We start from the raw sequence: 27,077 nt of genomic DNA, 5'->3' as shown, positions 1-27,077 counted from the left end.
CCAACCTCTCCGACAGGGCTCCACCTAGCTGCCTATATTCCCAGGAGAAGTCCAACGACCTCTCCCTCCTATAGAAGTCAGGGTCTTTCCAGGCATCACGTGCTCCGACTGCAAGCAAAAAGACCTCCCATGCCTCCTGCTCCTCCCCAGCCATGCCCTAGTAGTTTCTTCCTCTGCCCTGCTGGTCCTCCAAAGCCTCCAGGTTGTTGAAGTCTCCTCCAACAATCCAGAAGTCCACTCTGGGAGTCCAGCTGCAATCTCCACCCAGAACCTAGTGCATGCCCTAACCTCCGTAGGGGCATAGACATTGAGGACTCCAATACACGAGTCCCCAATATCTAGTCTGATCCATAGAACCTTTCCTGCCACTATTGTCCCGTGGTCTCATACACAAGTGGTGAGACTCGGGCCAATAGAGGTGCATACGCCTCCACTCCTGCCGTGGGCCCCTATGGCGTGCTCCCAGTAAGTGTGCGAGCTGCCCGGAAGTACCTTCCCAACCTACTGAGCCTATGCAAGGGTGAGCTTATGCTCCTGCAAAAGCAAGATGTCGATCTATCCAGCAAGCGCAGGCTGCAACTCCTGCCGAACGATCAACTTCTTGGAGCCACGTGCCCCACTGTAGTGGAGACTGTTCACATTCCAAGATGCAAGATGTAAGCTCATGGGGAAACCTGTGACTGACTGAACAGGCATTTGTCTGTGTGGATGCTGCAGATGAGGAGGAGAGACTGTGAGGCATGCAAGTGCGCTTTGCCACCGGTCTGGATGGTGAACTCCAGTCCCCCATGATGGCCCTCGGCCGGCGGACCATAGGGGTGATAGATGCTCCAAGTGGTACTATCAATGCATCTATCAATCATGCTGAAAATCATGACTCTGTACATTGGTAGAAGCGGGCCGTCTGTGCCGGGGCCACTCGAAGTAACCGTGAGTGGCTACAATGTTGTAGGTTTCTTCCTCTTGACCAAACTTGTAACTTGCATTAGCAGACTCATTCTCAGTTGTTTCTCTAATCAAACTAGAGGTTACCAAAGAACCATGAATCGCACTAAATAGACAGCCGCCAAATACGCCAGCTACACCCAACATGTGGAAAAGATGTATGAGGATGTGCTCAGCTTGGAAAACAATCATAAAATTGAAAGTACCAGAAATGCCTAGAGGCATACCATTTGAGAAGCTTCCTTGACCAATTGGATAGATCAAGAATACGGTGGTAGCAACTGCAACAAGAGTTGAGTATGCGATAGCAATCCAAGGACGCATACCTAAATGGAAGCTTAATTCCCACTTACACACACACACACACACATATCCAAAGTACATCCATGTCTAATGTCATCTCATCAATAAGGTGAAGATAACAATAAAATAAGTGGCCTGTGAAACAATGCTAAGAATAACTATACAATGGGGCTCTGCTATAGTACAACCATGTCTAGCACTGTCCCATCAATAGAATGAAAAGGAAGTCCTAGTCTAATAGAACTATTTACAGAAACTATGGTGGAGACTATAGGCTATAGCTGACCTCAAGATCTATACATGATGATGTGATCCCTAACTACTCAATTGATGTGCATGGTGGTGAGTCTCTGGAGCCTCGTAATGATGGCTCTGATTGAGTTGTGGCAACCTCCTTGGATGTGGTCCTAGTAGAGGGGGTCATCGTGCTCAATGAAGTGAAATGGCTCTGTCCAATGTGACTCTATGGCATGGAGTGGAAGGTGTTTGCAGGGTGGCTTTGTGTCTACTAGGTTAGTAGTGTCAATAGGTCTAATCTATGAAAAAAGTCCATCATGCTCTCTATGTGGATCCGTCTGGATGAGCTAGCCTTTGGGTCTCGCAATAGTGTTGTGTAGTCCTCAAGATATCAGCTTTGATCACCTATTTTAGCTCTGATAGGCTGAGAGAAAGTGTATGTCAATCAAGGCTATAGTCAAAAGGTGAAAGGCAATCAATATCCAAGCCGTGTAGGCTCATCCAAATGGTCATCTATGAGAACCAATAGTTTTTCTCAGTGCTACTAGCTGTCTAGATGAGCTTAATGCCAATTTGGAGTATCTATGGCATGGGTGCTCCCATAATCTATGCCAAAAACCCATTGCCCTGAAGAGTGCCTCTGTGACTATAGGTGTTGCCCCTAGCTTTGCTCTAACAACAGGATGTGGGGTGGAGGGCTTGCTCCTAATCATACATGTATCACCATGAGCAATGGACCCTCCCACTACCAAGAAACAAGTTTTTTTTTTTGCCTGTAAAATGTGGCTGATTATATTACTCAAAAAAAACTGATTACAATGGAGTACTCATGCTCAACAGACCAAGCTGGAGCTGGTGAAAGTCACAAATACATAATATATACAAGCCTCTCAAGGCGGTCTGGGTGGGATAGGGGCAAGAAGCCATGGAGGGGGGGTGTATCGCCATCTAGGGCTACCTGCCTGCATCACAAAGAACAGGTCCTGGCCGCCCCAAGTGTGCATGAAATGACCTCGGAGCTCCTAACGAGTCCTGGACTCACCCTGCACCTTATCCCATCAGCCTCCAAGGGAGTGGATGATGAAGGTCCAGAGCTCTGCTAAGATCGCCTGTAGTGAAAGTCTCTCTGCGCCGAAAGCCACCTGACACCGCACCTTCCAGATATGCCAACTAGTAAGACTCCCTATGATTTCCCATACCTCAGAGCGGTCTACTTTGGGCTCCAGTACCTGGCGGATGGGTAGAGCCTCGATAATGAATATCGTACAACCCTGCCTCGATAATGAATATCGTATCCTGCATCCCGGCCTCATACAGAAGGTGACGGCCCTAGCTGACCGCCTGCCAGCAGAAAGCTCCCCAAGAGATACATCCAAGGCTGGGTGCTATACGGCGAAGGATGCAGCATACTCCTCTCCACACGAGCTGTGCCGCCTCACACGACCAAAGGCAGTTCTTTGGGGTTTCCATAGACTGCTGTGTGCAGCACTTACAAACTCCCTCCTGCATCTGGGCAAGCCAGCTTCCCACCGCCAAGCCTCCATTTGCCACCAGTCATAAAAAATACGATACCCTCCTCGGCCTCCAACTGTCCCATAGGCGGCGCTAAAAGGTCCGTCGGAATGGCTCCGTGATGTTGTGCTTCGCCCAATGCCTGCTACGTGACGGTACCCAATCCATATCCTCCATCATCAATACGTGTCTGCCAATCCTGGCGGTGTACTCCAAGAACCTCGGTGGCTTCTTGGAAACCACAGTGGCCGGCCAAAGCCACTCTCCCGGATCCCACTCCAGCTCATCAAGTGGCCTTCCTTCCCAAATCCAGAGGCGCCACTCTAAGAAACGATTTTTACTTGAGAATAGCAAAATCGTTTAAAACCTGACCTGGGATTCAGGTGCTTCTTTCCATACGGTCACTTAGATGGTCTGGTATTATAGCCCACCAGATTGGTTGCTGGTGCAACCGTTGTATTTGTGATGCACTTAGATACTCTTTACTGAGTTCCTTGTACTTTGCATTTTACCTCAGGGGGATTTTCTCCAAGATGTTATTGCCAGAATTTTCTTTTTTCAGGAAAGAAACTATCTATTTCTTGAAATAGATAGTTCAAGCAGACAGTAAGATACTGTCCCAAGAGATTTATTGATTTTCTTGGCAAAGAATAAGAGCAGTCTCCATCTTTCCTAGTTCGAAGGGGAATGCAGATTGTCAGACCTCAAAGGTAACATGAGAACACTTTTCCAGGGCCTATTTTCACCATGAGGCCTGCAGAGTCACATGTCCAGGGTGCATGCACCTCTTTCTAGATTAAACAGACAAAGCTTTTTGATGCACTCTCTTCAAAAGCTAGGAATCTAAATCATATGTATAAAACACTTCTCAAACTCATCAAACAGTACAAATGTAACACCGTAAAACAGAATGTCTCGCTCGGGTAGCTGTCTACCAAAATTACATAGCTACAATAAAAGAAAAGATGAAAGCATTTTACCCCCGAATCTCTTACACCACCAAGTGCAGTATAAAGAGCAAGTTTGCCAACCGGAATGCCCATTCCCTGTTTAGCACAAAGGAATCGTAAGTGATCAAGCAGAATTATTTTATTAACAAAGTGCACACTGAAGGATCATGGCATGCAGACAACAGGTACAGAAAAAACACAGTTGAGAATGCTACTGATACCTCAGTTATGCATTTCCACCTTAAGTCTATACTGAAGGTTTAAATAATCAATAAGCTTTCAGTATAAAGCATAGGAATCACAAATGGTAGCATTCACTGTCCTTTCTCCTATAACTACTGCTATCTGAAAAGTAGTACTCTGGCTATTCCAATGTCAAAGCAGAGGATTAAAGGAGACATTATACATTTACATTATAATTGTCAAGGACACAAAACCTACTAACTATTTTTCATTCACGTTAGACTTTGACTTGTCTTCCTTACAACATTTTTGCACAATCCAGATGAGCAGTTTTGTTGAGGTTTAGGGATGGCAAGTTAACAAAACACACTGCACGAACTATTTTGCCTGATGATATGCAGGTCTCACAAGCAATGGTTTATCATATTGACAGAAAGACTTCATAAAAAATGGACTTCAGCAGCCATGGGCGTTGGTCTATTTACCTGGCAACCTAGATCACCTAGTCCCAATATACGTTCACCATCTGTCACAACAATTACGGTTACAACTTGTTCAGGCCAGTTCTTCAGTACATCTAAGATTTTACCCCTGCAACAGAAAAATAAATTGCAGTCATTGCAAAAGCACATAACAAACCTACATAATTTCAACCTTACTTAGCAAGGGTTTATAGCTCAAATGGAAAGTGGGTTCATACCTTTCTTGAAAACTGATATACAGGCCATGAGGACGCTGAAAAATGGATCCATACTTTTGGCATGCCTCACCAACTGTGGGTGTGTAAACAATAGGTAACAATTCCTCCACATGGTCAATCAGGACTTTGTAGAAAAGCCGTTCATTTCGTTCCTACCATGTAGGATATGAGATTACAACAACGTGGTTGAAGTCCCAAGTTAAGGTAAGAGTAAAAACTCCCATCACAACAATCAACGAGAAGAAAAAGGGATATTAGACTACATTAACATCTCTGGGGAGGCTAAAGTGGCCTATGATACCCAAGAGATACAATGCCCCAGTACACCTGGACAGAAGCAAAGAAAAGTTACCTAAACTAATGCTAAAAGATTGAGACTGACAAAAGCATGATAGATTCCTCTGGATCTAAAGCCATGATAGCCAATAATATCAGTCATGGAACTCTAGCACCTTCTTTCTCCTAGAACCACATACGGTCTGGCATTATAGCCCACCAAACTGGTTGTTCAGTCTACCATTGTATTTATGATGTACCTAGCAGCCCCTTATGGAAACTTCTTTCTACTTTATATTTTACCTCAGGGGTTCTCTTCTGAGATTTAATTACAAGAATTTTCCATTCTTGGAAAAAAATTGATAGCCAATAATAGGGTACATGTATTAGATTTTTCTTTTCTTGAAAATGGTTGTTCACTCAACCATTGATGATGTACTTAGCAGCCCCTTATGGAAACTTCCTTGTACTTTGTATTTAACCCCAGGGGGATTTTCTTCTGAAACTTCATTATCAGAATTTTCTTTCCATGGAAAAAAATTTGACAGTAGTCAGCATAGGGTACATGTACATGTATCTCACGAGAGAGAATGTGACCTCATTGATGTACATGCTGGCCAAGAGGCTAAATGTACGACTAAATATGAATCATAAAACTACTTTTAAAGAGAAAAAGGTGAGTGTTGCGCTTGATTGAAATGATTGATCTGTGGGACAATCGTTTGATTACAAGACCAAAAATATGTACCTATACAGCAGCATCACAATATGCACATACCAAACAAACATATGACTATATTAGTTGGTAATATTTCAAATTTTCAAGGACTGAACACACGTCTATTCAAGACCATTATTTGATCAAGCTTGCTATACAATTGCAGATTGAGTTTCAGATGAACCACTTCAGTAGGTTCTTTCTGGACATATCAACTGCTACTACTACTATGCTTCTATCTAAAGAATCAAAAATTCAAAGTTGCAGGTTAGACATCTCTAACTTCGGAGCCCTCAATTAGACACAGACTACCCTATAAATTTCCAAACCACAAAGTTATATAACAGTCCTAAAGTGTACAACTAAGATATCAGTGGGCCTTTGGCCCAAGTTCACAGCAACAGAAACATACCCTAAAGTCATGCTTACTTACAAGTTACTCTATGTTGTTAAATCCAGAGGTGTTTGTCCATTTAAAAAGATATTGCTAAGCAATGATGCAGGCCACTTACCTTGGTGCCACATAAGTCCCCCCATACAACACAGTATGTTGAACAATTAAAACATTCACTTCTGTCACTAACTAAATATTTCACAAAAAGAATGAAAGATTGAGGCTGAAGATAACAATTGTTTAGAAATAATTACAGCCATAGCCGCAAAGAAGAGATGGAGGGTTAGATGTGCACAACCACCTGTGAGAGCAGAGGATCGAGGTACAGCCAGATTCAGTAGATAGTGTGAGAGTGAGAGAGACAGAGTTGAAGCACGACACCCAAGAGAATAGACTGAATGAGTGTAATCTGAAAGTACAAAGTACAACCCTTAAACCTTAGGGTTGTAGGGGGGGTGTTCACACCCGACACACACTAAGTGCCCAAATGTGTGTAACATAAGCACACAAGTACATACGATAATAAGACCATAAGTCTAGGGGAAAAAACCTCTCCTACCGAGAGTAAAAAGTGCCCCAGTGTCCTACTGATCACCGACACTCCCATATGAGCGTAGGCGTAAGTAAGGCGCGAGTAAAATACCCAACAAACCCCTCTGGAGTGAAGAGTGATCAAGAGTACAAGGATCATCCGCCACCAAAGGATATCAAATTTAAAGCATCGTGAAATGCTTCAAATTTGTCACGAGGAAGAGCTTTGGTGAAGATGTCTGCCACATTACTGGTGGTAGGACAATAGACAAGGCTGATATCACCTGCATGTAGCCTTTCTCTGACAAAGTGATAGTGAATCTCAATGTGTTTTGTGCGAGCATGAAACACTGGGTTCCGTGCCACTGCAATGGCACTCTGACTGTCAGTGAACAAAGGAGTAGGCTCAGTAACAGATACATCCAAATCAGCCAGCAAGCGTCTAAGCCATACGCATTCAACTGTGGTGGTGAAAGCTGCCTTGTATTCAGCTTCACATGACGATGTGGCAACAGTGGATTGTTTCTTGCTAAGCCAAGAAATGCAAGAAGTGGCAAGAAAGAAACAATTACCACTAGTAGAGTGACGTGTATCATAATCACCAGCCCAATCAGAATCACTGTAAGCATGTAAATGCAGTGGTCCCCCCTTGGCATAAAGCAACCCAAGAGAACGAGTACCCTTCAAGTAGCGGAAAACACGCTTGACAGCTTGCCAATGTGACATACGTGGCTGATGCACATACCTGCTCAAGGCTGAAACTGCAAACTGTATGTCCGGCCTAGTATTGCATAGATAGATAAGACATCCAACTGCACAAGCATATGTATGTATATCAAACAAATCACTGTCATCATGTAATGACAGTTTCAGTCCAGGTTCCATGGGAGTAGTAACTGGCTTGCAATCCTGTAAGCCAAATTTCTCAAGAAGCTGCCCAATATACCGTGACTGTGATAACCCAATACCTCGAGCATTATGTATGAACTGGATGCCCAAATAGTAATGCAAAACTCCCAAGTCAGACATGTCAAAAGTTTGCTGCAAATTTTGTTTGAATGCTAAAATCTGATCAGCATGTGTTCCAGTGAGCAAAAGGTCATCAACATAAAGACATAAAATCAGCATAGATCCCCCCTTCTTTACATACGTAAAGGGTAGACTCAGATGAGCTGTTTAGAAACCCCTGACCAAGCAAGAAAGCATCTATCTTTTCATACCAAGCTCTAGGAGCTTGTTTTAAACCATATAGTGCCTTTTTGAGCTTGCATACCAAATGTTCTGAGGCTTCAACTGCAAAACCAATGGGCTGCTGTACATAAACTTCCTCCTGAAGTTCCCCATGTAAAAATGCAGCCTTGATATCTAGCTGATGGACTGTCCAACCATAATGTGCAGCCAAAGCAATCATAGACCTGATGGTCGTCATACGGGAAGTAGGAGCAAATGTCTCCTCATAATCAATGCCCTTTTTCTGTGCGTAGCCTTCAGCTACCAGCCGTGCCTTGTATTTATCAATGGATCCATCTGCTTTTCTTTTCAATTTGTAGACCCATTTTGTTCCAATGGCTTTCTTCCCAAATGGCAAGGACACTAAATCCCAAGTTCGATTCTTAGTAATAGAATCTAATTCAACTTGCATGGCTGCCATCCAATGCACACTCTGTTGTGCATCCTCATAACATTCAGGCTCTTCATTATCAAAAGTACTTGCTGCCATAATAAACTCCATGGTATGTACTGAATCATGCAAACGAGTTTGCCTTCTAGTACGACCAGCCATGGGTGCATCCAAAGGACTATCTTGCATAGTCTGCAAATACCATCTAGGTAGCTGTCTAGCATCCTGGCTGTGTGCAAGTTCTTGCTGAATTTCTGTTTCAGCATGATGCTGAATATTCCGATCAGCCAATGGCTGAATTTCTGCACTTTCCATAGGAGCAACTGGCTGAACATTAGGTTCATTTTGTGAACCTCCAGCTGAATCACCAAAAGTAATGGGCAGCAGCCCTTCAAAAACATCACGGGCAGCCTGATATGTGTCCAAACCAGCCAAGGATAATTCTGATTTTCATCAAAAACAACATCCCTGCTGACAAAAACCTTCTTCGTAATGGGATCATAGAGTCTGTAGCCTTTGCTCTCATTGCTATATCCCATAAAAATGCACTTAACAGCCTTGTTGTCCAATTTTCTTCTAAGTACCTGTGGAATATGGGCATAGGCAAGACACCCAAAGGTACGAAAGTGACCAACAGAAGGTTTACGGCTGTTCCAAGCCTCAAATGGTGTGATGGTCTTCAAGGCTTTGGTAGGGCATCTGTTCAAAATATGGCAAGCACACATGACTGCTTCCATCCAAAAACTATGAGGCAAGCTCTTTGCCTTCAGCATACATCTGGCCATCTCCATGAGTGACCGATTTTTCCTCTCTGCTACCCCATTCTGCTGTGGAGTATAAGCTATAGTATACTGATGTACTATGCCCTTCTGCTGCAAAAAAGAATTCAGCATAGAGGACATGTATTCCCCCCCTCAGTCCGAACGGAGAGTCTTAATGTGGCATCCAGATTGGTTTTCAACAAGTGCACTGAAAGCCAAAAATGCATCATACACTTCTGACTTCTTTTTCAAACAATAGACCCAGCAAAAACGTGTGAAGTCATCAATGAATGTCACAAAATAATAACAACCACCCAATGACATGGTCTGCATAGGCCCACAAACAGCTGAATGCACCAACTGCAATCTGGTTGTTGCCCTGAAAGCAACATCACGAGGAAATGAGAACCGATGCATTTTCCCCAAAATGCATCCCTCGCATAAGTGTTCGGGAGGTCTCTCCAAGAGGGGTAAGCCATCCAGCATCTGAGTACGCTGTAAAAGCATCAAGCTGCCAAAGTTCCGCCTGTATCATAGTAGGAGTAAGAGTGGATGTCAAGTATGCTGACTGATCTACTGAAAGAGCATCCAACTCATATAAACCATGACACAAAGATCCTGTCAAGACCAAAGTCATGCATTCTTTTTCTCAAACCATGCAACGGTCATCATCAAAGGTGACCTGCATACCACAACGTGCCAAAGAAGAAATAGAAAGCAAATTCTTCTTTATTCCAGGCACAAACAAAGCATCCTGCAGGCGGAGAGTAGAGCCATCAATGGCTGTGAGCTGAATCTCCCCAATACCACGAACAGGGTATGATGCATTATTGGCACACTGTACCGATTTCCCAACGGGAGGTGCACTAACTGAAGCAAACAAATCTGTGCGAGATGTGATATGTCTAGAAGCACCACTGTCAAAGAACCAAGTGTCAGCATCCTCTGTAGAGCTAAGTGCTCTATCGGCCCAAGAGATGTCATAACTGCAAGTGTAAAAACAATAGTCCCTGTCCACAACAAAGGACGCAGACTCACTAGCAGTGGAAGGAGTAGTAGAAACACACATTCCTCACTCCTTCTTCTTCTCTTTGGCAATGCGCTTTCTGCACTCAGTGATATAGTGGCCGGGCTTCTTACAATAATGACATTTTCCTTTCTTTGCTTGCGTCCCCCCTTGTGACTGATTCTGCGATGTGCCTGAAGTGCCAGAACTCTGTGGAGCATTTTTCACCTTGCTGTTCTTGCCTTTCTGTCTTGCCACAAAAGCCTGCTCAGAGACTATAGCATCCACACTACTATTTTTCCGTGTTTGCTCCTCCTCTAGAAGCAAGCTAACCAACTGAATAAAAGTGAGTGGGTGCTCAGCAATCCTCATGGTGAGGTTCAATACAGTATGAAAAGACAAGTACGAAGGAGGTAGGGAATTCAAGGTGGTGGATATCAACTGTGCATCCGAAAAATACTCATCTACATTCATGAGCTGCTCCCTCAAGTCCTGAATCTTGTTTAAGTGATCCTGCATAGAATCACCTTCATGCATCTTCAGAGTTTCCAACTCTTTCTTCCAGAAAGAGATCCGTGTCTCATTTTTTCCTGCAAACATATGCTCCAAAGTCAACCATGCATCTCGTGAAGAAGATGCCGAACGGATATGAGATATGATGGACCGCTGAACTGCCAGAGCAATCAGCTACAAGGCCTGTGCATCACGGGTATCCCAAGCTTTTTGAGCTGCAGTTCTTGGAGGAAGTGGCTGAGGTGGAGCGGGCTGAGGTCCCCGTTGTCCACGTGCGCCATGGGGAGGAGGAGTAGCAAGAGCTACAACTCCTGGTCGAGTTTCCTCTCCACTGACATAATCCCATAAATTCTTGGCCACTAATACATTTTTCATCATGAATGACCAAAGGGAATAGTTGTTTCCGTCCAGTCTGTCCTCCTTGGATACATACGTAAAAACATCACCTCCCTGATTTGCCATGATGACAAATTTCCAAAGACAAAATGAGCAATGTCAAAGCAGTACAAACTGGAAATCTGCAAATTTCCAGAAATTGCAGCAAATACGTTTCTGCAATTAATTTGCAAGGGCGTACTCTGTCAGAAAACTGTCTTTTAATGCACGCTTCCCAAGGTGCAAACAGTGCACTGCAACATTGTTATGTCAAAATCCCCAAAATTTTTGCCAAAATTTCTGTCAAAAGCAGTCTTTCTGTGACTGTATCAGTAGTCCAAATGCAACTGTCTTCCAAATACACAAAAGCCCCAAAATGTTTCACGATCCAGACCAGAAATTTGCATGAAATTTTTTCCCTGCACTTGTTCTCTGTTGCCGCGTGTGAACCTCCGCTTCCAGAACTATGTTCTGGGCTGAAATTTAAAAAAAATTGTTTAAAATTGCACCTGACGTGGAGCAGACTGGTGTGTGCTGGTAGGCGGGCAGTTTGGCGCAGGACAGGCTGACATGGTCACCTGACGTGGTCGTCTGGCGGGCTGACCAGTCGCGAGCTGCTGACGCGGGCAGGCGGGCAGGCGAGCTGCACGTGGTCAAAAACGGCGGGCAGGACTGTCGAAAACTGCGCTATCGAACAGTGCGCGAGCTGACGTGACATGTCGCTGGTCGCTGGTCGTAAGCAAAGTGGCAGGTCGCTGGTCATCAGGCGGGCGGGATGAGCAGTCGCGAGCAGGCGTTTACGGTGAGTGACGTCTGCTGCAGGCGTAATCTAACGACGACGTGGCAGTAGCTGACTACTGACTACGCCGTTGTCTGACAAGAGAACAGTGCCTGGGCTAACGTTCAGGCTTTTGCGAGTTGCTGGCGGGTGGCTCGCTGTGCAGAGGAGGCGACGCCTCCAGCTTACAGGTGGCGCGCTGGGCAGGGCACGCGGAGCTGTGCGCTGACGGCTGGAGCTAACGGCACGGGGACAAAACTGGCGAGGACCACTCTAATACCAAATGTGAGAGCAGAGGATCGAAGTACAGCCAGATTCAGTAGACAGTGTGAGAGTGAGAGAGACACAGTTGAAGCACGACACCCAAGAGAATAGACTGAATGAGTGTAATCTGAAAGTACAAAGTACAACCCTTAAACCTTAGAGTTGTAGGGGGGTGTTCACACCCGACACACACTAAGTGCCCAAATGTGTGTAACATAAGCACATAAGTACATACGATAATAAGACCATAAGTCTGGGGGAAAAAACCTCTCCTACCGAGAGTAAAAAGTGCCCCAGTGTCCTACTGATCACCGACAGTCCCATATGAGCGTAGGCGTAAGTAAGGCGCGAGTAAAATACCCAACACCACCCCCACCCCCCCCCCCCCCCAAAAAAAAAAGAAAAAAAAAAACAAAACCCGCGGCGGGGGGGGAGAGTACTTCTACTCAACCTAAGTTCCTTAAGGCTAAGTTCAATTACAATTAACTCAAGAGTGAGAGAAGTATTACTCAAATCTCATGCAAAGATGTACGAATGCACACAAAATCCCATACAGTAAAACCAACTACTACTTTACAGTTTGGAAAGCGAGAGATACCAGTCTCACCCCTAAAGGGAAACCAGTCCGTGCAGTGGAAGCTGGGCATGACAATTTGTTGTTGGGTAGAGGCCTATTGGCTTTGTGGCTAGTACATAAGCTTGATGTCCATTCTTCTAATAGTATGCTTGTATGGCTTGGACCATGTCATGTGTGCAAGTACAGTTTCTATGTGTATCACACAAGTCAAAACTATAAACAAGAGCCTATGTGGCTAATGATGGAGGTAAGAGAGAACAGCAACAAGGCTAGGAAAACTGGTGGTGCAATTGGCAACCGTGGGGTAACACCAAGGGTGGCAAGGGCAATGCATGAAAAGAAGCACATAATAGACAAGTAGGTGGCAACTAGAGGACAGAAAAGTAGTAATGGGAAACAAACATGCAATAGGAAGCAATGCAAGTAGGCTCAACATGAGGGCCAAGGAGATTACTAGAAGTACCTTCATAGCTAAGGCATACCCGAGATGATGTCGTTTTATTTTACCCATCAACTATAATGTATTAATCATCAATGTGCACTCTTATTTTCCAATAATTAGAGCCTAGTTTGGTAATGAAATCAATAGCACAAAGTGATTTGGCCATATTTGTGGTTTTAAATATGCTAGAATTGCATTATATTCGCTAGACTTACAGCTTTTTGTTGGAGTGGCTCTCATAAATGAGGGATATTAGTTCCTCTTTTAGCACAACATATTCTTAACAATAGTAGTCAAAGCCTGGAGGTCTGGTCGTCCAGCCCAAGAAGGCAATATAATAATCTGTCGCCACCTGCCCAACCTCCTGCAGCCCCTGGGAGGGAGACCCATTTCCTCTCTCAACTCTCCTAACACCCTATCTAGAGTATCTAGGACTTGTAGTGCGAAAAAGTTCTTTGTTTACTTTGTCCCCTGCCTATGCACAAAAAGAAGCCTCACATGTACTTATACTCTGATTTGGCCTCCAGCACAGCATCTATTTCAACTTTGGCAGAATGCTTCGTCTCATCAACCCACCTGCATCCTGGCTGTCATTCCTTTGTTTAGAGTGCTGTCAATGAAGCTCTAGCAGCCCACCATCTCTTTAAGAGGCCCTCTCTCTCCTGCTTGTAGTCTCCTTCTATAAAAGATCAAATCTCTTGATGAGATCCATCCAAGTCCCTACCTGCCCTACCAACTAACAAGGGCCTTACCCCCACATCCCATTAAGAACCTCCCACAAATCCTCATCATAGTACACATTAATAGGAACTTTTATGCTGTTAGTGGTTCCTATAAATCCCTCCAAACAAACCCATTTTATCACAAGCCCAGCCATCTATATAGAATCATCTATATTTATGATAAGATTTTGGCTCCAAGTACATGCTAGCAAATTACTCAGTTCATGAGTGAGTTTGTGCATTTCTGTAATAAAGCAAATTTAACCTAGGCTTAGGAGCTAGACACATTAATTAGGGTTAGCTATAAATAGTGGAGTATGGCCAAATGTGGGAACCTTTTTGATCATTTTGAAATACAACTCCTTGTGGAGCTCTTGAGGTCACATCCTCCCACCATTCATGGAGGTGCATATCCATGTCCACCCTACTTGGAGGTGAGTATCCTTGTCCACCATTGTAGAAGGTGAGTATTCTACAGCAGCTTATCATCACTTGATTCTCAGCATACCATCTATTTCTCCATTTGTACATCTCATATGGAACATGGATCTTGGCTATGGAAGTAGCATTTCTTGTTATTGTCAGCATTAGATGTTAGATATTGTGTATTTTCTTGTATGAGATGTCAGCTTTATTACATTGGTATCAAAGCTTGTGTCTTTGATCCTTGGTTACATCAATTTTCATGATTATGACCTTGCTTGGGAGGTCATTGTCCATGTACAATTTGGCTACAGCATGTACAATTTGATTACAGTACGGTTTGGTTTGGTTAGAACCACGGATTTCTGTGTCTAGTTGACTGGGGGTGACTTGCACAGTAAAACGTGGTTAGAATTGTGTCAAGAAGGTGGTTCTTGGCATGATCTTGGTCAAGATGGAGGTTCTTGGTATGATCCAATGGATAATGGCAGACTCCAACTAACTTTGTCAGGTCGTGGTCCAGGAGGAGTCGTTCTTGTTCGAAATTTACGTCTCTCGTGCCAAAACGGCATGGGAGCTCTCTCAAAAGCTCTCGCTTGCAGCCTTCTAGGCAGAGCACGTGGTATGCTCCAGCCTTCCTCTCCCGCCGAGCAGTATGAAGAACTCACCGAGCAGTTCTTCCATTACGGGAAATTGCTGCTTGCAAGGTCTGACAAGCCGTCGCATGCAGACTGCATCAGTCATCTGGAGCTGCAGAGTGCGTCAGTCATCTGGAGCAAGCCTTTGAGATTTGCTCCGAAGGTGTGTTGATCTGCAGCCAGAAGGGGAAACCCGGTTCGACAGGGCTCGGGTCGGAGGAAGATGGCCAGATTCTGACGAACTTGAAGGTCAAGGTCCTGAGATACCTTGCTGCTGGGCATCTCCATAATGAGAACTTCGAAAGCGTGCTGAAATGCGTCTCTCTTCTGAAAGCAGGGCCTGATCACGCGAGCACTTCCTTCCTTGCCTTGAAAGCTTACCTCAGCTTGAAACGCTTTACCTCGGAATTCTCTGCATTTGTCACATTGCGCTAGGCCAGTACGACCGGGCCTCCGACTACGCAGATGAAGCAGACAAGCTGGAAGTAAGCGTTGCTGGAGCCTCTCTCTTGCCTTCCGATTCCAAGGGCATCATGCTTGCAGCCCCACCAGCTTCATGAACAGTTGAGCCACTACGGATAACACGAGGAGTCAGCAGCCTTCCACCATCAGCAGGTATGCGTAATAAAGCTCTGACTACCCTTATGCCCTTCAGAATGGTACAAAACATCATTGTGGGAGTATGAATTCAACCCTGAGTCAGGGTCCACAGCCCGCTCAGTCATGTTGTACACTCGTCTAGCAGAATCAGGAACACCTCTACTGCCATCCCCAACTCTCCCATTTCCATAATCTCCTGCAGTCGGGGATGCCTGCCCGATCCAACCAGAATTCATTTGTGAGAAATTGCCAGGCTCAGGATATGAACCAGCCTCATGGCCACCAAACTTGCCTGAATCTCTCATATCCCTATTGCCTGACTCCACATAGGAAACACTTTCTGCTACAACAGTTCTATTGATATCTTTTTGTCCCGTGCTTCCCCTCCAACCAATGTCACCATAGCTCAGGGCAGCATTGTCTTCAGCATACTTTCTTAGCTGAGAATCACTCGTACCAAGCCTGCCAGACTCTTGATACCTGCTTTCTCCATACTGTTCTCTCCTGTCCTGAAACATCCCTTGTTCAGCATCAAAGCTTCTCAAAGGTTCAGAGTAGCCAGCTCTACCATATTCATTATAACCACTTCTTGTGCCATCACCATACACTGCAGGACTTAATTCTGCTGAATATCTAACATGAGCAGTGTCACCAGTTAAATCTCCCCCTACATTTCCCCCTCGTCCTCCATAAGAATGTCCTTGAAGTTGGGAATACTCACTCATCTGTTCCTGTGGCTGGTCAATCGGAGAATATGGAGCGCGAGAGTTCCATCTTCCTAATGAGACTTTTTCCAATGCACTTGCTTTACAGACCAATGACGAAGAAGGAGCATTAAAACAGGTAGAAAAGATGTTCAAATGTCCCGACTTTGAGACGGATTATTTGACACTTGCTTCTCATGAGGCCATCTCATGCAAATGTATCAACGTAGCCATTTCTGCACTGTCTCGCATGCTAGATCTGTGCCCTTCAGCAAAGTCTTCAGACACAAAAGAATTTGTGATTATTCGTAATATCATTTTGCTGTCAACTCAAGACACAAGCTCATAACACTTGCAGACTCCATCAGTCGAGTCAGCCCCAAAGCAATGAGTCTGTATCAAGGGCATTGTTCTTATGATGATAGATCTCATAGGTATTCTCCTTATGGTCAGTAAGAGTATGCAGGGAATTACCATATGGGGCAGCATTCATATGATCATAATCATGGTTATTTTCATGAGACTGATGGGCAGCATCAACCTTATGCAAATGAGAAAATATGGGAGCAAATGATGCCTGTGGAATACACTATGCAGAGTACCAAGGTCAGCCAGCATGCGTTATGGATAATCATTTTGAAGAAGAAGAACCCATCCATCCTTTCTCATTCAACAATGTACATGGCACCTATGTGTCAAGTCATATGTTTGAGGATATCACTTCAAAGGGTTTTGTTATAAATGCGGGGAGAAGGATATTTGTGGTCACATAAAGGTATGCAAGGCAAAGCATGTTAAAGTATCGGCTGTCCTAGAATTTCCTACTCCCTATGGCATTCAACGAAGGCTTATACCTCACCAAGAGTTGAAGGAAATGTGTCGGCAATTCATATGCTATAAATGTAAAGAACGATGGACTCCTAGTCATGGCAACTACTGCAGAAACAAACATTTTGCTACAGCCATTGTTTTGGAGGATTCAAGTGAATATGAAGAAGGGGATTACCAAGTTCAACAACAAGAGTTTTATGGAGTTGAAGTTGAAGACAAAGTTGAAAATAAAGCTGAAGATGAAGATGAAGATGAAGATGAAGATGAAGAGCAAAAGGATACACATGACAAAGTTTATCAAGAGTACATTAGTGTACAACAAGAAGAGCAAACTCAAGGTTTACATATATTTCATGATGATGTTGAAGAGGATTATGTTGATCATATATGTCATGAAGATATTGAGGCATCACATGAAGATATTGAGGAAACACATGATGGGTTCTATCAGCCCATTGACAACTTTGGTATGCTACAGCCAATAGAAGAAGATGTTGATTGGAATACATATGTAGATGTACATGAGAAGAATGTTTGGGATCCTACTTCTCTTGATGGTTATTATCTTGGTATTCCATATGACCCGGGTGGTCTTATATTAAGAGAAAGTCATTTGCAGCAAGGCATCCTACATACAAAACTTAATGATACTTTGTTCTCATGGTTTCTTTATGGTTTATATGGGAGAACGGCTGAAGAAGATGGATTTTCCTGTAGAATACAACTTGCTGTATTAAATTCCTGTCATGGAATTAAATGATTTATCTTTGTCAAAATCATGGATTTTTGCTTGGAGAGGGTAGCCTACATCATATACTTCGATATGACATATCATTTGTCCAATTTGGATGTGTCTATCGAAAGTTATGCCTATTTTACTATGGCAGCCCGGTTATGCCAGCATGCAGGAAATTCACTATAGATTTCTTGTGGAGCTTCATCGATCATGGGATCTTTTTAGCCACATATGCTTTGATCTACTATTTCATCCATTGTATTCTTTCCCATTTTCTCAAGCTTTGAGGATAAAGCTTCTTTAGGCCGGGATGACTTGTAATAAAGCAAATTTAACCTAGGCTTAGGAGCTAGACACATTAATTAGGGTTAGCTATAAATAGTGGAGTATGGCCAAATGTGGGAACCTTTTTGATCATTTTGAAATACAAATCCTTGTGGAGCTCTTGAGGTCACATCCTCCCACCATTCATGGAGGTGCATATCCATGTCCACCGTACTTGGAGGTGAGTATCCTTGTCCACCATTGTAGAAGGTGAGTATTCTACAACAGCTTATCATCACTTGATTCTCAGCATACCATCTATTTCTCCATTTGTACATCTCATATGGAACATGGATCTTGGCTATGGCAGTAGCATTTCTTGTTATTGTCAGCATTAGATGTTAGATCTTGTGTATTTTCTTGTATGAGATGTCAGCTTTATTACAATTTCTGGGCTATTTATTATTTTCCATATGCAATGTAGACTGGTCACATTATTGGGAACAGCATTCCTGTACAGGCCAACTTGCTATTTTGGCCCTATTTGGCCAAGTTGAGGGCACCAAGATTTCTGGCTGACCTGGTCATGTGTGTAGCCTATTTATAGGTTGTCGCTCCCTCCTCTTGATCATTCTGTCATCATCAGCATACTTTATACCTTCAGGCCCTTTGGAGAGGGAGAGCCAGTGTCCACAGCCAGTGACTCACTGTTGGTTCTGTACTATAGCTTGTCTTGGTATATGGATCCCCTTTCCCAAGCATATCTCTTCTAAGTTCTTTTGCAGTGTTTCTCCTCTCTCTGTTTTTTGCACAGTCTACTACATCAGATTCTCCCACTTACATCACTGCATCCTATTCTGACATGGTATCAAACATTTGCGTTGGGGATCTTGGTGCTGTTTTTTGCTGCTGCAGGTCTGCCTTCACATTTCTCTGCTGCTGATCTGCCTTTTGCTAAATTCTGCGATCAACCTACAGCCTGCACAACCACCTACTGTTGAATTTCGGCCTGTTTCCCATTCCTAATACCTGCATTTTCGTGTACAGCAGTCCACATTTGCTGTTCCTACTCTGATCCCAGGGGTGAGAAGACCTTTCTAACTGCTGTACAGCTGCATTTAATGCCTGATCAGACTGCATTTTCATGAATAGCATCTGCATTTTCAGTTTCTGATCCTGTGCAAGCCTGTGTGATGGTATTTTCAGGATATTTTCTGCATTTGGTCTGATCTCACCTGTTTGATCTCCTCTTTTTCTTCTTTCATTGCAGTCTTTCTCTTCCCTTCTCTCTCTGTGTTCGTGTTTCCTCTTCCGTTACACACTCTCACGTGGTACCAAAGCCAAAGCAAGGACTTGGAGGTTCTACGATGAGAAAACCACACTTAACTTGCTATTTGGAGTACATCTCTCATGAAGAAAGTAGATTTTCTGCATTGTTCGAGCCTTCTACAAAGTGTGCAGGACATCTACATCTACAAATCCTTGCAAAGTGTAGCTGATTTTCCCTCTGGTCGGGCATCCCAACCCCAAAATGCAAATTTTACTACAGTGTTTGCGGGTTTTCAGATATGGATTACTACAAGTTCGATGCTTTTGATGATTATGAAGAAGAGATTCTCCCTTCTCTTGATAGAGAGTCGCACCAGTCAGACTGTCCCAAAAAGAGCAATGCGAAGATCGACATTCAGAGCCTCTCCCTCCCTCTATTAGGTCGAGAAGATCAAAGCCCCCTTCACCTCCTCCTACTCTCCATATTTCCTGCAAGGCTCGTACATCCAGCCCTGGCAGAGCCTTGATGGCACATCCTCCTCAACTACCAGTGCTTCCTTCCTTACCAAAAGAAGATCGACTTGACGAGTCAAACTATTCCCTTTGCTTATGTAAAGTGAAGTATATCCTCGACGCCTTTCATCTTTGGGAGGATCCCCATATTGGTTCTATGATGGACCAAACCGCTCTATGGGATCAACTCAACTCTAGATCCCAATCTTTTCTTTTCATTATCTTACAAGATTTTGTACTTGTTCACGTGTGCAAACTTCAAACCACAGTGGCAATGTGGACAAATTTAGCTTCACTCTATCATCAAAAGACCTTTGCCCACCGCATCACCCTAGAGAAGAAACTTCGAATGCTCTCAATTGATGACTTCCCCTCTATGCAGGAGCACATCAACCAAATGAATGACGTGGGATAAGCATCCAAGAGTTAAGGATGGCACTAAAACATCTGAGCCCTCCTCTTTCTCTGCACCAGTTGTTACCCATGGGCCATGAGTCTATTTTCATTCATGTCCACGTGATGGAGGAGCCTTCGTCAGCCATTGCCTCATCTTCAAAGAGACCTTGGCTTATTAACAAGAACGATCTTTGTCCATCTGAGGGTCTAGACATTGTTAGTGGCATTTGTTCAGTGTCTATTAGTGTTGTTGGCACTTTGCCATTATCACCAAACCATCCCTCGAGCTCCATTTCAAAAGTACTCTCTATTCATGGAAATACTCAGCTTGGTACCCGGGTTGTCTTCACCAAGCAGGACAATTTTACTAAGGATTTATCTACAAGATCCACTTTAGCCACAAGCTAGCAAGAGAGAGGGCTATACAGGCTCCATTTCCATTCCCTCATGCAAGGTCCTCCGATGCAGTTGTCTATTGCCGCACCCTTTCCCGATTGTGCACCCTGGTTCCATCCCAACCCCCACCATCTCCTCTAGTGGTCCCTTGTACCTCCCATCCCTCTCAAAGGGGGATGATATCGATGATGTGGCTGTGGATTTTAGTGTCACAGTTGCTACGTGTTTTTGCCCACCAAAAGAGAGGGGGGTTCCTAGGATCATGAGGAGCTTCTTCATCGACCAACTACATCCACAGTCTTTATCATCTTTGGCATTTCTTCTGCCACCCTTGGATCCATTCCATCTTCTTTGACCTTCAACCAAACCCATGATCTGAGAGGGAGTGTTAGCAGTCATGTTTGTCATGTATAATCACCCCCTGCATGTGAGCCTTATTCTAGGTCAAACAAAAATATTAGGAGCTTTGATGTTCAATCTATCATGTGTTTTGATGGAGGAGGCCACTCTTTCCTAAGCTTGCATTTCTTTTTTAGTCGAGTTTGAGGTATGTTCACATTGTTTCCAACCTTTACATTTCTTTCTTTGTGGGCTAGAGGACTTGCTTACACTGGACATGTGGCAATTTGTGTATACTAACTACGATCAACATTTTGCCTTGCATTTTCATAATTTTCTTTGCGAGATGCAAGTCGAGAAAAATTTTTGCCCCCCTATTTTTGATAGGGCAACAGGTTTTGATGAGATTTTATTGGGGGTAAAGGTGTCTGTTCCTAGCCGTCCACATTTACTCACTATACACTATACCCACACACTTGTACACTACAGGTGGCGGATGCCCATCACTATCACTTTATTCTTTCAATGACTATTGAATAAGGGAAGATCAATCTCACATTGTGACTGTTGAAGTTCTCATATACGATGTCTCTTGCTCTTGCTCTCTTGCTCTATCCGCCATAGCCCTTGCCTTGCTCTTGCCTATGCTTGTGTGCTTCCACTCAGGCTCTACCTTTCAACTGGTAACATAACTTGGACTCAAGAAGCTTCACTGATCATTTGCTTCAGCCCGAGAAGAAGCTTTAACCCAAGGTTTCATGGCAGCCATTGTTTCTTCCTCTCGAGATATGCATTGAGTCTTTCCTTCTCCCAGCTTGTTCCAACTTGCTCCGGGCTTGTCGAGGAGCCTCCCAGCACTTAGCTGACCCTTGTTGAGTGCATAATGGGCTAATTTATGTGTTCTATATCTTTGGATGTAAGTCTTTCTCCCATGTTCCCAAGGACAAGCGCAACAACCTAGATCCGAAGTCTGTCAAATGCATCTCTCTTGGATAAGATGATGCAAGTGAGATGGGCTATCGCCTTTGGAATCCGCATGCTTGGAAGATTATCCACAGCCAAGATATTGTGTTTCATGAAGAGAGGATGCATAAGTAGCCTGAGAAGATAGTTGAGGTACGCACGGTGGTCTTTCAAGAGGAGCCTCCTGTTATTGTACAAATAGCTAGAAAGCCTATAGTTGATATCATGGCCCGGGATCCACCTATTGTGTGAATCATGCTATTAGATAGAGAGAATATGCCATACAAGCCCCACAACCAACTTTGAGGCTCTGCTAGAGCTTCACATTCTCCTAATCACTATGAGACCTCTATGGATTATGCCATGGTAACAAACACTGCTAAGCAACTTACCTATGAGGAGGCTATTCGCAGAGGTGATTCTCATTCTTGGAAGAGGGCTATGCAGTCTGAGTTTGATTCCTTGCAAAAGAACCATACATGGGACTTGGTTTTCTCGCTGAATATGAAATGTGCATTGCCATACAAGTGGTGTACGAGCTAAAGTATCCCCAGCTTCCCTAAGCCAGCATATAAGGCTAGATTGGTTGCAAAGGATTTTAAGCAAGAGCACATTGTTGACTTCATTAAAAATTAATCAAATGTGCTAATGTGACCTGCATATGTGAGGTGCAAGTTAATTATTTCACAATGTGGGACCCAAGACTCCAAGATATTAGTTGGTACGAAAGGTAAAAGTTGTAATAAGTTATGTTTGATAGATACTAAGTGGTACCCAGTATCAGACCTGAACCTAGACCAATTTATTGGCTACTAATGTTAGTGGGGGCATTAGAGACTAGGCATTAATTAATTAATTAATGCCAGTCTAAGGGTCAATAACTACTCAAGGATACTTGGAAGACAATTTGGCCTAGCCAATTTACTTATTGGTTCGTTGAGTATTTTTCTGGACACTAGAACAATAATTAAATTATTTTTTCAAATTAATATTCTGAAATTTAATTTAATAAGATGAAAAAAGCTTGAAAATAGGATTAGAAGACTACCACTTGGCAAAACTTTCCCATATAAGTTGGAAAAACGTTTTTAGGGGCTGGCCGAAGCCTTTCAACCATTATGAGAGCACAAGGAGATGCTACTGATGTGATTTCCAACCACCATGGACCATTCCTACAACAAATAAAAGCAATTTGGAGCCCTATAGGAGTAGATGAAAACAGCCCAAGGTTCCTCTGGTGTAGGTGAGAGCATACATGAGGGGATAACACTCTTTCTGGTGGTCCTAAGCTATAGGTGACAACTTACATAGTTATTTGAGTAGGGCAACAACAATTTTTCAATCTTTCTTGCAATGAAACTTTGAAATTTTTCTATCTACAGCATTATCTCATCCCCCAATCACCTCTCAAGTTATCCCAATAAAATCCAATCACCTGGGTCATAAGAGGTGTAAATATTGAAAAAACTTTGTTGTAAACGCTAATTTATAGCAAAAATTAGGATTTGATAGCCACCTTGGGATATGCGCTCAAAATGGAAAGCCTAGCAGTAGCTAAAATTAAAGAAATTCAGAGAGATTCGAAAAGCCAGTCAACCAATATCAAATTTGGAGCTGAACTTGTCTTTCAAGGAGCAAGGTGAAGGCCATTCCCTAAATAAACCAAGGAGCAAATATGTTTGGAGACTTGCTGGTCAATTTTGACAACAAAAGGCACTTGGATTAGTGAAGGAGATCAAAGAATCTCAGTTGTACTCCATCTATTTGCAATGAAAGCTAAAGAAATACCAGAAGGGGTGCCAATTTTGGGGCCAATAGGCTGTCCGTTGTCCAATATTAAAGTGGTAACCTTTACATTTTCAATTTCTAAGAATTGTACACTTGTTGTAGTTAGTGTTAAGTCAGGTCAGTTACCACCCTATCCGAGGAGGAAGGTTGCTTTCAAAGTTCCATCGCCAAGATATCATCAATTCCCTCAAATTGGTGGGCCCGAGGAACTTGATTGAAGGTCAGAAGTTTTTCTCTAATGCCGAAATTGTATGCAGCTGACCATTACAGCAAGAATATCTTTAGATAGTGGGATGGGATCAAGCAAGGATGATGCCTCTCAATCTTAAAATTCACAAAGTATCGGGGAAAATGCAATGCTTGATCTTGGACAAGGCATGCAGCATGCAGCATGGGCAACAAGTTGAGAATGAGGAAATTGGACAAGAGGTGGATCCATTTAGCCCTTTAGAAGCTAATAACCAGTAAGAGGAAGAGGAATTTGATGACCAATTTAAAGGTCAGTTGAGAACAGCATCTAAAATGTTTATACGATTGGCAAAAGATCCTCGATTTATGCACTTTTTACATCCCCTAAAGGAGAGAAACGAAGGTAAAAATCGGAAATCGTCTTCAAGAGCTTCGGGACAGCAAGATGCACTAAAGCCAAAAGTGGGTAGTGAGCATAAGCAAATGATGCAAGTGGAGAAATTGATGCATATGCAAGACCACCTTGGAAGTGTAAATCCAATGCTTTTTGGACAATAGGGTACGCATGCAATGATGGGACAGCCAAGCTACTTTGGTGGTGGCACTAGTTTCCATGCTATGGTGGGTCATGGACCACATTCAAGGATGTATGGCACAACTCCTTGTGGTATGAAGCAACCAATGCATGGTGTGCAAGGCCCAATGTATCTAGGTATGGTTGGTAATATGCATAACCCCATGTATAGCAATGTTGGCACGATGTTGGGGCACTAGATGTCAAGTTTGGGAATGCATATATGCAGTCCACTATGTTTGGGACTCATGGTATTAATGCTAGTCATGCAAATGCTCCATATAGTGTTAATCATAAGAAAAAATGCAGCTATTAACGCATGTAATGTATGGGAAAATGTATCTTGGTATGGCTATTAGCATGCAAATTTCCATGCACAGTCACATTGCAATAGTTAAAAGTATGCAAACAAAACTATTTCCTAATGCATATGGTGCTCCTAGCATGTCAGGTACCCATGAGATGTTAGTCCACTCGATGCAATGTTGCATATTAGTTAAGTTGGAATTGCAACAATGTGAAAGTATAAAGCATCTCAATGCTCAAGTGGAAAAAAGGCCTAGAATCTAGTGGAGGTTTTGAGATAAGTTAAGAGGTAAAGTTTCCATGTGCTTTCTAGTGAAGTTTCAACATTGTTTCATCTAAGAAAGAATGCAACTGAATGGAGGACGGTGACGTGGCACATCGTCCTTAGTGATGCACTTTGCCTTGATGTGTTTTAGTTAGAGTAGATTCTTGATCGAGCTCTTTCAAGCTCAGTAAAGCATAGAAGGTCCAAAGTATTGCCTAACGCTCAATGGGGAGATTGCATCTCCACTTCCCTAGCAATGGACATCTCAATTATGTAGTGGATCTCAGATGTAATTGATTTGCATCCACAATACTATACGCTAACACTATTTTTGCCATTAGGATCACTAGTCAGTGTACTAGTCACTGTGAGTTAGTATGCAGATGTGTCTAGTTTGCACCTAGGATCTAAAACTATTCATTTGCAAGGTTACTAACATATATGGAATACATAGAATGTACATTTTGATGTGATGTACATTTGCAAGGCATGTATGAAATATATGGATAGTCTGCAGTGTACATTTGCAAATAATACAAAAGAAGTACTATTGCATAAGTTACATGTGGTTTGTAGCTGATGTATGCTTTAGATGACCATCATGTAGTACATCATTGCTATGAGGTGTTGTTTATGCTCAATTTATGGATTATAATGCCTTGGTGGTCAGAACAATGTTGGGTTTTGGCATCCCTTATGATTCTAACAATGGTTAGGATTCATGCGTGTGGATCCTAACTGGTTTAAGTGACTAGAATTTCAAACATGCAGAGGGCATGAACTGGTTATACAATAGATGCACATGTTGCTTAACTAGATGCCAACATGTATTTCTAGTAGTGGCAACGGATGTACATTCCAATGCAATCAAGGATGATTGCAAGGATTTCAAGGAAGTATTCTGTCACAAGAACATGAAATTTTATTTATTTGCTTAGCATTTGGTTAAAAGTTAATCAAATGTGCTGATGTGACTTGCACATGTGAGGTGCAGATTAATCATTTCACAGTGTGAGATCCAAAACAACGAGATATTAGTTGGTGCCAAAGGCAAAAGTTGTAATTGGTTATGTCTAACAGGTACTGGGTGGTACCCGATGTCTAATTTAGACCTAGACTAATTTATTGGCCACTAATGTTAATGGTGACAGTAGAGACTAGATATTAATTAATTAATTAATACCAATCTAAGGGTAAATAACTTCTCAAGGATACTTAATTTGACTGGTGGAGTTATTTTTTTGGACACTAGAATAATTATGAAATGAATTTTCAGAATTAATATTCTGAAAATTAATTTAATAAACTGAATAATGTTAGAATATGGGATTAGAAAGCTGCCACTTGGCAAAACTTGCCCATGCAAATCCGAAAAACGTTTTTAGGAACTGATGGAAGTCTATTCCAACCATTGTGAGAGAGAAGGAGGCTATTAGAGAGCAAGGAGATATTGTTGATGTGATTTGCAGCCACCAGGAACCACTCCTACAACAAGTGAGAGCAGTTTGGAGTCCCCCTCCAAGGATAGATGATAGTAGCCCAAGACCCATCTAGTGCAAGTGACAACATACAAGAGGGGACAACAATCTTTCTAATGATCCTAAGCTATAGATGATAGCTTCCATAGTTGTTTGAATAGGCAGCATCAATTTTTTAGTATTTCCCGTAATGCAACTCTAAAATTTCTCCCTCTACAACATTCTCTCTCATCCCCCAACCATTTCTCAAGCTATCTCAGCATCATCTAGCCACTTGAATCATCAAAGGTCAAGATATTGAAAAATCCCTACTATAAACTGAGTGTAAACTCTAATATACAGCAAAAATTAGGATTTGACAACCACCTCGAGATGCGTGCTCAAAATTAAGAGCCTACAACTAAAATTCCAAGAGCTAAAATGAAATATCTCAAGAAGATTAAGAGGCCAGCCAACCAATATCAATTTTGGGATTGAATTTGTCTTTCAAGGAGCAAGATAAAGGCCAATCCCAAGCAAATCAAGGGGCAAATCGGTTTGGAGGCTTCCTGGTCAATTTTGACAGCAAGAGGCACTTGGATTAGTAGAGGGGATCAA

The 27,077-nt window shown here is 42.9% G+C and overlaps 1 protein-coding gene across 4 annotated transcripts in view; it reads right to left on the bottom strand.

Annotated features, from left to right (window-relative positions):
- LOC148036812 (NADP-dependent malic enzyme-like) overlaps positions 1-27,077 on the bottom strand; it is a 214,256-nt gene that overhangs the window by 151,179 nt on the left and 36,000 nt on the right. For all 4 annotated transcript variants that reach the window (XM_087675709.1, XM_087675707.1, XM_087675708.1 and 1 more), the window contains exons 4-6: positions 4,831-4,982; positions 4,616-4,721; positions 3,978-4,043 (exon numbers count right to left, since the gene is read on the bottom strand). In XM_087675709.1, coding sequence (XP_087531835.1) covers positions 3,978-4,043; positions 4,616-4,721; positions 4,831-4,982 — 324 coding nt within the window. The remainder of the gene's footprint in view (positions 1-3,977; positions 4,044-4,615; positions 4,722-4,830; positions 4,983-27,077) is intronic.

The sequence above is a fragment of the Lygodium microphyllum genome, chromosome 4 (genome assembly GCF_053477565.2).
Source record: "Lygodium microphyllum isolate KBCC chromosome 4, Lygodium_microphyllum_v1.1.10, whole genome shotgun sequence".
Lineage (NCBI taxonomy): Eukaryota > Viridiplantae > Streptophyta > Polypodiopsida > Schizaeales > Lygodiaceae > Lygodium > Lygodium microphyllum.
Note: the sequence above shows the minus strand (reverse complement) of the source record. Positions and strands in the feature narration are given on the sequence as shown.